General features: G+C 33.0%; 1 protein-coding gene across 3 annotated transcripts in view; it reads right to left on the bottom strand.

The window, feature by feature from the left end:
• Positions 1 to 12,811, bottom strand: part of LOC149772392 (tetraspanin-33-like) — an 84,717-nt gene that overhangs the window by 15,671 nt on the left and 56,235 nt on the right. For all 3 annotated transcript variants that reach the window (XR_016417711.1, XM_089947875.1, XM_089947874.1), the window contains exons 2-6: positions 12,160 to 12,348; positions 11,155 to 11,343; positions 6,988 to 7,122; positions 2,686 to 2,739; positions 610 to 729 (exon numbers count right to left, since the gene is read on the bottom strand). Coding sequence is in view for 2 of the 3 variants with exons in the window: in XM_089947874.1 (XP_089804000.1) it covers positions 610 to 729; positions 2,686 to 2,739; positions 6,988 to 7,122; positions 11,155 to 11,343; positions 12,160 to 12,348 (687 nt within the window). In the remaining variant the exon portion in view is untranslated. The remainder of the gene's footprint in view (positions 1 to 609; positions 730 to 2,685; positions 2,740 to 6,987; positions 7,123 to 11,154; positions 11,344 to 12,159; positions 12,349 to 12,811) is intronic.

Here is a 12,811-nt window from a genome sequence, read left to right as displayed (position 1 = left end):
ACTATGCACATTGATGACTGAAGCCCACTATGCACACAGATAATTGCAGTAAACTATGCACATTGATGACTGAAGCAAACTATGCTCACAGATAATTGCAGTAAACTATGCACATTGATGACTGAAGCAAACTATGCACACAGATAATTGCAGTAAAATATGCACATTGATGACTGAAGCAAACTATGCTCACAGATAATTGCAGTAAACCTACACAGTGAGAAAAGTTACTTTTCTGGTCAGCCTGGAGTTTCTACCATGATCTTGACATCAATACTTACTTTATAAAAATTTACAAACTACTACTCAAAAAAAGTTAACTTTTTTATGAATATGAAACCCAAAACAACTGGGGAGATTATAAATGGATGTTTGAAAATAATACCCTTATGAAATGTACTATATTAGTTTGATCATCTTGCACTGCAGCTATGAAAACACAATAAAACAATTGTGGTGTTGTAGCCACAGTGCAGAATGACCATAATAAAATAGTCCATTTGTACATATTGTCATCTGAGTAAATATGTAAGTAATACAAAACGTTTCCAGGCCATATTTTTCTGGGAACAAAAGAATAATACAGAATAATTCATCGAAACAACTTACTTGTGGTAGAATGATTCCTAACATAATGCCACCAAACACAATAACGTTTTGCTCCATAATGTCTGTTAGCCCTTTGAAACATCCTCGAGCATAGATTGTCTTTTGCAAAACAGCATCATCCTGAAATTGACCATAGAAATATGTTATAGATTTTCCTTAGTGTGAATCAATTTATATCATTTTGAAATACATTTTAAATCTGATTTTGCCAAAGATTTCTGGGTGGAACAAAAGAAAAGTACAGTTGCAGTTTGAAAACTTAAGTAGTAAGTTAATAAAAGAAATGAATGCTGCAGCCATGACACAAAACTAGGCATAACAAAATTCACTAATTTTATAGGCTATAGACTTGGATTTCATGATTGTTACAAACTACACATATTAAATTCCCATGAACTATGAATTTCTATGGAAATAATATGAGTCCCTTATAAATTAATGAATGTATGAACACTGTATACAAAATATAATTTTTTGCATATCCACAAATATTGGCAAGCACAAAAGGTATTAATTGACAGCAATTTGAAAGATGAAGTTGGCTATCCTCATTACATAAATTCAAGTAACTGAAAAAGTTCAACATCCTTGATAAAAAGTGCTAAATAATTATAAATGTGCAACAATCAGCATATTCTTACATGGCCAACTGTGCATTTGACATCTATACAGACATATGAGAATATATGGATTTTATAAGACATATCTTAAATGAATATCTGATGTTATAACATCTTTATAGACACGGGAGAATATATGGATTTTATAACACATATCTTAAATGAATATCTGATGTTATAACATCTTTATAGACACGGGAGAATATATGGATTTTATAACACATATCTTAAATGAATAACTGATGTTATAACATCTTTATAGACATGGGAGAATATATGGATTTTATAACACATATCTTAAATGAATAAGTGATGTTATAACATCTTTATAGACATGGGAGAATATATGGATTTTATAACACATATCTTAAATGAATAACTGATGTTAAAACATCTTTATAGACATGGGAGAATATATGGATTATATAAGACCTATCTTAAATGAATAAGTGATGTTATAACATCTTTATAGACATGAGAGAATATATGGATTTTATAACACATCTTAAAAAAATAAATGATGTTATAACATCTTTATTAACATGGCAGAATATATGGATTTTATAACACATATCTTAAATGAATATCTGATGTTATAACATCTTTATAGACACGGGTGAATATATGGATTTTATAACACATATCTTAAATGAATATCTGATGTTATAACATCTTTATAGACACAGGAGAATATATGGATTTTATAACACATATCTTAAATGAATAACTGATGTTATAACACCTTTATAGACATGGGAGAATATATGGATTATATAAGACCTATCTTAAATGAATAACTGATGTTATAACATCTTTATAGACATGGGAGAATATATGGATTTTATAACACATCTTAAATAAATAAATGATGTTATAACATCTTTATTAACATGGGAGAATATATGGATTTTATAACACATATCTTAAATGAATAAGTGATGTTATAACATCTTTATAGACATGGGAGAATATATGGATTTTATAACACATATCTTAAATGAATAACTGATGTTAAAACATCTTTATAGACATGGGAGAATATATGGATTATATAAGACCTATCTTAAATGAATAAGTGATGTTATAACATCTTTATAGACATGGGAGAATATATGGATTTTATAACACATATCTTAAATGAATAACTGATGTTAAAACATCTTTATAGACATGGGAGAATATATGGATTATATAAGACCTATCTTAAATGAATAAGTGATGTTATAACATCTTTATAGACATGAGAGAATATATGGATTTTATAACACATCTTAAATAAATAAATGATGTTATAACATCTTTATTAACATGGCAGAATATATGGATTTTATAACACATATCTTTAATGAATAACTGATGTTATAACATCTTTATAGACATGGGAAAATCTTTGGATTTTATAAGACATATCTTAAATGAATAACTGATGTACATCAATGATATTATGTTAGCTCACCTTTGTTTTGTTCAGCATACCTGTGCCACAAGCATAATTTAGTATGGAATTTTGCTGAAAAGAACAAATAAAGATTTATATGGACACTGTAGATATAACTTTTGCAAAGTACATTCAACTTCTTGGTATTTTTCACACTTGGCTTAATGTTTTATATGATAACAATAGAAAATGATCTACATGTGAAATCTAGGAAATGGTTGGAAACAAATGTTAGTATCTGGATGGAAATGGTTGGCTACAAACTAAAAGGGGCCCCAGATGGCTGAGTGGTCTAAATCACTCACCTTTACTGATCACTGCCATGTCACCTTTGTCCATGTGGGTTTGAGTCTCAGGCTTGGCCAATGTGGTTGTGTGAGAAAGCTGCCAGTAGCTTCCTGGGGGTCAGTGGTTTTTACATGGATTCATCCACTGCCAGCTATAATGGCCACCATGTACTGCCTATATTGCACTGAAAACTTTCATTTAACTCCAAAACAGCAACAACAGTAAACTATAGTATAAACCTGAAGACTTCTTTTCAAAAAGAACTTTGGTTCAATTTGTACAAGTGTGTTGCTATTAAAACAATCAGGCAGGTAACCCCACAAGAAAATGACAATGCTAATCCACTTAACTATATATTATCTTTAGAATTTTAGAACTCGGATGAAGGAATAAACAAATAAATATAAAGGTGGTGGGGATGGAAATTAATGGTCATTTTTTTTAAGTAGAAAAAATGGTACTTTTGCCCTTAAAAATGAATATATTTGGCTTTATCTATACAAAAAAAGTAATTTTAAAACAAACAAAAAAACATTGATCTTTTACTGAATGAGTGTGGTAATAAGAGAGATTTAAACAGTCATCATGACTGATAATTATGTTATGAACAGTGTTTAACTTTGAACCAAGTCATATACTTTTTGACAGTGTATGCTGTCAGATATATGTTCTGACATGTACTTACTGCTGGTGTACACAAACTTTTATTTATGGCTGCAAATGGTGCAGAATAATTTTAGTTAGATTTTACATGTGTGACCTGAGTTTTTTAAGTTCGTTTTATTACAAAGGATCAATACATAGATGCTGATGAATATGTTGACAATTATTAATAATAATTTTAATAATCAGACTTAATGGCACCTTTGGATTAATTTTTCAACATTTCTAGAAGAATTCAGTAACTTCCCATTGGTTGGGCTAGGTCACATCAATAGCAAAGTTCGAAATAAACTGAGTAGTAAGATTCATCAAGTGGGGCATATTGTGAAATTTAGTCCTAATAGAAGCTGTATATAATGATAGAACTGAGCAATCAGATTCATTCTGATTTTGGAGTCATTCTCATTTCTTCTTTTCCAGTTGCAAGTCTGCAGACTTTTTTTTATGTTGTACTCAGATATTATTTGAAAGGAAATAGAAAGTGCTCATTATTTGGACTACAATAATATTCTGTAACTGTTACAGATTATTAGAATGAACTCTGGACAATGCCGCCTTCACAACATTATGGTTCTTAGAGAACCAGTACATTTCTGGTCTTGAAATTTATAAGGAACTTTACATTCAGTGAGGACGTTTATTGAACTTTATAAGGATTAGTTTGGATTCACTTTGTAATACTGTAAGTTCCTCTCACATTTTCATTTATAGCTTTGATAATTAAAATTTTCACTAAATTTTACAAAATTATTGATTTAGCTTTTTCTTATGGTGGAAGAGTCATAACCACTGTCAGTGTACACCATCAGATACATGTTTTGACAAGTACACACTGTTGGTATACACAGATACATGTTTTGACATGTACACACTGTTGGTATACACAGATACATGTTTTGACATGTACACACTGTTGGTATACACAGATACATGTTTTGACATGTACACACTGTTGGTATACACAGATACATGTTTTGACAAGTACACACTGTTGGTATACACAGATAGATGCTTTGACATGTACTTACTGTTGGTATACAAAAATACATGTTTTGACAAGTACACACTGTTGGTATACACATATAGATGCTTTGACATGTACTTACTGTTGGTATACACAAATATATGTTTTGACAAGTACATACTGTTGGAATACACAGATACAGGCTTTGAAATGTACTTACTGTTGGTATACACAAATACATGATTTGACATGTACTTACTGCTGGTACACACAGATATGGTGGTTTGACATGTACTTACTGTTGGTACACACAGATACATGCTTTGACATGTACTTACTGTTGGTATACACAGATACATGCTTTGACATGTACTTACTGTTGGTATACACCGATACATGCTTTGACAGGTACTTACTGTTGGTATATACAGATACATGGTTTGACATGTACTTACTGCTGGTACACACATATATGGTGGATTGACATGTATTTACTGTTGGTATACACAGATACATGCTTTGACAGGCACTTACTGTTGGTATACACAGATACATGCTTTGACATGTACTTACTGTTGGTATACACAGATACATACTTTGACAGGTACTTACTGTTGGTATACACAGATACATGCTTTGACATGTACTTACTGTTAGTGTACATATATACATACTTTGACAGGTACTTACTGTTGGTATATACAGATACATGGTTTGACATGTACTTACTGCTGGTACACACATATATGGTGGATTGACATGTATTTACTGTTGGTATACACAGATACATGCTTTGACAGGCACTTACTGTTGGTATACATAGATACATGCTTTGACATGTACTTACTGTTGGTATACACAGATACATACTTTGACAGGTACTTACTGTTGGTATACACAGATACATGCTTTGACATGTACTTACTGTTAGTGTACATATATACATGCTTTGACATGTACTTACAATCAATATACACAAATACATGCTTTGATATGTACTTACTATTGGCATACACAGATACATGCTTTGACAAGTACTTACTGTTGGTATACATAGATACATGCTTTGACATGTACTTACTGTTGGTATACACAGATACATGCTTTGACAGGTACTTACTGTTGGTGTACGCAGATACGTGCTTTGACATGTACTTACTGTTGGTATACATAGATACATGCTTTGACAGGTACTTACTGTTGGTATACATAGATACATGCTTTGACATGTACTTACTGTTGGTATACAGATACATGCTTTGACATGTACTTACTGTTGGTATACATATATACATGCTTTGACATGTACTTACTGTTGGTATACAAAGATACATGCTTTGACATGTACTTACTGTTGGTATACAAAGATACATGCTTTGACATGTACTTACTGTTGGTATACACCGATACATGCTTTGACAGGTACTTACTGTTGGTATACACAGATACATGCTTTGACAGGTACTTACTGTTGGTGTACACAGATACATGCTTTGACAGGTACTTACTGTTAGTGTACATATATACATGCTTTGACATGTACTTACAATCAATATACATAGATACATGCTTTGACATGTACTTACTGTTGGTGTACACAGATACATGCTTTGACAGGTACTTACTGTTGGTATACACAGATACATGCTCTGACAGGTACTTACTGTTGGTATACATAGATACATTCTTTGACATGTACTTACTGTTGGCATACATATATACATGCTTTGACAGGTACTTACTGTTGGTATACACAGATACATACTTTGACATGTACTTACAACTGATATACATAGATACATGCTTTGACATGTATTTACTGTTGGTATACACAGATACATGCTTTGACAGGTACTTACTGCTAGTGTACATATATACATGCTTTGACATGTACTTACAATCAATATACATAGATACATGCTTTGACATGTACTTACTGTTGGTGTACACAGATACATGCTTTGACAGGTACTTACTGTTGGTATACACAGATACATGCTTTGACAGGTACTTACTGTTGGTATACATAGATACATTCTTTGACATGTACTTACTGTTGGCATACATATATACATGCTTTGACAGGTACTTACTGTTGGTATACACAGATACATACTTTGACATGTACTTACAACTGATATACATAGATACATGCTTTGACAGGTACTTACTGTTGGTATACACAGATACATGCTTTGACAGGTACTTACTGTTGGTATACATAGATACATGCTTTGACATGCACTTACTGTTGGTATACATGTATACATGCTTTGACAGGTACTTACTGTTGGTATACACAGATACATACTTTGACATGTACTTACAACTGATATACATAGATACATGCTTTGACATGTATTTACTGCTGGTATATACAGATACATGCTTTGCATTGTACTTACTATCGGTGTTTTGCAGCATGAATAAGGCACACTACAAGCTTCACCACCTTTGTTACTTGAAGAACAATTGAAATAGATATTGGCATTCCAATCTTTGTAACCTTCATCACTGGAGCTCATTCCACAGCAACCAATCTGAAAAGAAATGACTATTATACATCCGATAATAATAATAATAATAATAATAATAATAATAATAATAATAATAACAACAATACAGTCAAACCTGCCTATGGGAAAGGCTAAACTGATCTTCTTAAAATAGGTGACCTCAAACTTGGTTTCAACAAATATATACCATACAGTTATTATTAATATTACTGTTATACATATTGTTTCTGTTTGTTTTTTCCCTGGATTTTTAACAGATATCTGCAGTATGGCAGTTTATAGGGATGTCTATCACTGAGGCATGATGTCGCAGGCATGTGTCATGTCCCACCCAGTCACATTATCCTGACACGAGGTTAACCAGTCCTAACACTGACCTTTGAATGCTGAGCACCAAACACCATTATTATAAAATCTTTGGTATGACTTGGCTGAGGTTTTCCCCCATGACCTCCCATATCCAAGTCAGATGTTCTAACCACTAAGGTCACTGAAGCAGTCTGTGTATACTGTTATGCATCAAATCTGTACTGTGTGATCAACCTTTGTCCATAATTAAGGGTAGGAGTTTGAACCTAGCAGACTAATGTCATTTTTTTAACATATGTACTTGGACCTTAGTTCAGGACATTGGTTTTCCCCTTTGGAAATTCCTGGTCTACTTGATGTTTGTCATGTTCTTATTCAACTTCAAATAGCAGATAATGTTCTGGAAATGAACTTTTGACCCTCATCCTGATCCTCTTAGTTTGTCTTAAGTTTTTATATTAAGGTTGCTTATATCAGAATTATTTATTCCTATCTTAACCCTTTACCTCATGCAAGCACCTTTTGGATGTTTCTACTCCATTCTCATGGAAGTGCCTTGGATGCCTCTACCTACTTTGCATGGAAGAACCTTTTGATGCCTCTACACTATTTTCATGGAAGTACCTTTTGACACCTGCTGTAAACATCAGCCATTTTGAGCGTGTTTTCATCGCACCACCTTTGGGAAAAACCTCCTGTTAGATACTACATTAATGGTGTGAATGACCATTACATCAGATCATGTGGTCACTGTTTAAGATTTGGTAAAAATCTGCTATTTAAAGTAACTGGGTCATATTCTCCACTCTCCAAAATGTAGGCCATGGATTTCGTTCAGTACATACTTAAGTTTTCATGAATAGTTGTTATTGATGTTGTTATATGGTTTAACGCCATTTTTCAGCACAAGATAGGCTATACATGGTGGCCAGTAAATAATGGTGGAGGAAGAACCATGGAAAACCTGGAAAGAACCACCGACCCACAAAATTCTACTGGCAAGCTTTCTCACATACCCACATCAGCTGAGCCCAAGACTAGAACCCATGCAGACAGAGGTGAGATGGCCACGATCCATAATGGTGAGCACTTTAGACCACTCAGCCACTCGGAGCCCCTTTTCATGATTAGAATCACAACTCTGAAAGCTTCAATAACTTAGGTAAAGGCTCTGATATTGATGTAGGCAGCAATTAGTTTTTATAAACTATCAAATTCAGATGACTTAGTGAAAAAGACACAAACAAAGAACTTGTAAATTTTGAGTATGAGAAATGGCAGCTATGGATGGCCATGCAGCTTCACTGGCTTGATGGTGAACGCGTTCTCTCAAGATTTTAAAGCACATACAAAATTCTTCAGTGAAAAATAATTATACAGCTATAATGATTGGATTTTACTCTTAAATCTTTCTGTACTTAATGTGTACCAGAAATGTAAAATGGTTAAAATTGATGTTAAATGTAACATACACTACAGTGCTTAACAGTTAACAGGCAGGCTTATGTGTATGGAGTCAAATAGGTAACAGGTGTTCTATTTATAGTACACTGCACTGGGTAACTTTGCTACATGTATATAGAAGGGCTAAAAAGCTATACACTCTATGAGGTAAAGGGTTAACAGATGTAGTATAATCAGTCTTTTATTTGTTTTCACAAATAATTTAAGAAGAATTATTTATTTAGATTTTTCAATAGGATTACAAAGTGCTCATTAATACTTTCAGACTAAATCACTACCTTGGGAATATAGTGAATTCATCTATGGGCATTCTGGATTATATGACTGTGATACATTGGTTATGACTCTGTGGTCTTAACAGAAAAGAGTTAAAACTAAACATTTACATACAATTCACTCTACATTTTTTTGCCTATAAGACAAAGTGAAAAATTTAAAAAGAACTTACAGCATTGTGAATCACAAATGGTCCTAAAAGTTCTATCACCAGTTTAAATGTATAAAGTTCCAACTGAATTAGAATGGTAATCCATATATGTTCCAATATTGAAGGTATTAATGTGCCTGTGGTCTCAAATGTGCTAATATGCCCTAGCCTGGAGTGTGGTGATGTGCTAAAAGTCTCTGGATGAATCACAATAATATAATCCAAAAATGTCTTTGTCTGAATTCACCATAATTCTAAACTGATGTTCCAGTCCAAAAGTTTCATTAATGAGCACTTTGCATTTCCAGTGAAGAATAATTTGAACAGATAAATCCATCCAAATTAAAAACTGAACACAAGAATAGGACTGATTCTGCTTCAATATGTTAAGGCAAGATTGAGTAATGTCTCAACTGAACAACATTATATAAACAGCTAAGGCACAATAATAGAACCAGGATGTAGGTCAGTATCCTTTATAAAACATTCAAAGTTGTCAGCAAGTTACTGCACATCAGGATATCTGAAGTTCCTTCATGGAATCATTACATATATTTGGAACATACTTCAGTAGTAACTTCAAAGAATTCTTTTCACAAGCTGAACGTGAAATTGTATTAAACTTAATCTGCAAACCTAAACCTAAGTCTCCACAAAAATTTACAACCATAAAGAACCTAAACTTTTACTTCAAACAAAATGTACATTGATATCACAATCTACATGTTTATTGGTATCACAATCTACATGTATATTGGTGTCACAATCAACATGTATGTTTGTATCACAATCAAATGTACATTTGTATTACATTCTACATGCACATCAGTATCACAGTCTATGTGTATATTGGTATCACAATCTACATGTAAATTGGTTTCAGATTCCACATGAACATTGGTATCACAATGTACATGTACATCAGTATCACAATCTACATGAATATCAGTATCACAATCTATATGTACATTGGTATCACAATCTACATGTACATCGGTATCAAATCTACTTGTATATTGGCATCACAATCTACATGTACATCGGTATCACAATCTACATGTACATCAGTATCACAGTCTACATGAATATCAGTATCACAATCTACATGTACATCGGTATCAAATCTACATGTATATTGGCATCACAATCTACATGTACATCGGTATCAAATCTACTTGTATATTGGCATCACAATCTACATGTACATCGGTATCAAATCTACATGTATATTGGCATCACAATCTACATGTACATCAGTATCACAGTCTACATGAATATCAGTATCACAATCTACATGTACATCAGTATCAAATCTACATGTATATTGGCATCACAATCTACATGTACATCAGTATCAAATCTACTTGTACATTGGCATCACAATCTACATGTACATCGGTATCAAATCTACATGTATATTGGCATCACAATCTACATGTACGTCAGTATCACAATCTACATGTACATTGGTATCAAATCTACATGTATATTGGCATCACAATCTACATGTACATCAGTATCACAATCTACAAGTACACTGGTATCATATCTACGGGCAATTTCTATTTAACTACAAGGATCTAAAACTTTTGTATTTATTTATCAACCAAAAGTACTGGGAGAATTCCGTAAAGTGCAATGAAACTTCTATACAATTTAAGACTAGAAAATCTACAAAACTGCTTGATCTGACACAAATGAGTCAACTTTAATTAAAAAACCACATTTGGTGGAAATATCTGCAGCTATGGTCACCAATTTCACTATATAGGTCACAAACCATACAAATACCCCCCCTCTCCTTTGTAATAAATACAACAAAATACTTACTTTAAAAGGTAAGCCAAAGTACTTACAAGCTGCTGAAAACCGTCAATCAAGTTCTGTGTATCTTCATCTTCTCTGTACTGTGGTATAGCTGCTTTTAAAGCATCTTCTGGATAGATGTTTGTCTGCTTCTTTACATCTGGGACGTAAACAAGCACAAATATGAAGATCACTCCTGCAACCACGATTAAAAGGAAAAGTGAAATGATCCAACGATACTGAAATGAAAGAAGAATTTAGAAATTATGGTTAATAAATAAAGCACATGAAATGTCTTGGCAATTTAGAAATTACGGTCAATAAAAGAAGCATATGAAATGTCTTGGCAATTTAGAAATTATGGTCAATGAAAGAAACATGAAATGTCTTGGCAATTTAGAAATTACGGTCAATAAACATATGCCAATAAATTTGTTATTAAAAAATGTAGAGTTATTTTACTAAAAAGGCCAATATTGCAAGGATTTTTTTAATTTATAAATAAAAGATTCCTCCCACTTTCAGTGATTATGCAAAGCACACATGTAGCAAGCAATACAAAAACTCAGTCCAAGAGACACCTTTACCAGTAAACCTGCACCTAAATTCTCATGTAGCAAGCAATACAAAAACTTACAGTCCAAGAGACACCTTTACCAGTAAACCTGCACCTAAATTCTCAACACCTTAATAAACAATTCTCAAACCCCCAATTCACAAATCAGATATAACAAATGGATTGAGCTTGAAGGTAATCCTAGATAAATTAAAGAAGTCCTGAATGTTGTATGACTCTATCCCAACTGATTTTACATGAAGGGAAAATGTCTAGACTGGAAGCCTGAGTTTGAGCTTTCTCCTCAATTACTGGCTGAGTAGATTGACAATATTAAATCAAACATCTGTATTTCATTTGTAAAGCTTTGCTTGTATTCATGACAAATAAAGGATTTAATCTGCAGAAATTCAATGAGTGAGTGTTGGTGCATACATTTTAAAGTGAAAATTTGTGGTTGAAGATTTCTAAAATTTAAGACAGTAAAATATATACTCACAATTTTGAGACATATGACGACTTCTCTTAGTGCACCAAACCAGCCAAAGAATGACACCACAGTAGCAACAGCCGCCACAAGACATATAATGCAGGTTGGACACAAAATAAATTTCAGAAAAATGTCAATGACCTGGCCTTTCTCAGCTATTAACCAGGCCATAAGGCTCATCACGCCTGCACACACGATCTGGAATGAAAAGGAACATATCAAGAACAAGACTCCTCTGAAAGTTTCATGTGATCTGCTTCTCCAGTGCATGATAAAAACATTATATAACATGGGATGTGTTCAGCTACTTGTATTGACTCAACTTCATTGAAAACAAAGATTCCACTGAGGAATGTTCAAGCATTCAAGTCCACATAAATGATGTACAGAACTTTCAGTTTTCATTGTAACATGACAAATTTTAGAATATTTTACCTGGTTCTGGTGTGATCATGCACTGTGGTTTTTCACTGCAGTGAATGTCATCACCATGAAGAAGACATTGGGTACCACACAGATGAATGCAATTTCTGCATGAAAATTTCCTACCCTTGTACATGTACTCACTGTGCTGGTATAAATTTCATGGAAATCTTTCATACACATGTCATAAAATAAATCATCACAACTGCACAACAGCAATCACTATTATAAAATCTGC

Source organism: Sinohyriopsis cumingii, unplaced genomic scaffold (genome assembly GCF_028554795.1).
Source record: "Sinohyriopsis cumingii isolate HCF-2022 unplaced genomic scaffold, ASM2855479v2 utg001510l, whole genome shotgun sequence".
NCBI lineage: Eukaryota > Metazoa > Mollusca > Bivalvia > Unionida > Unionidae > Sinohyriopsis > Sinohyriopsis cumingii.
This window is presented reverse-complemented; position numbering and strand designations above follow the sequence as displayed.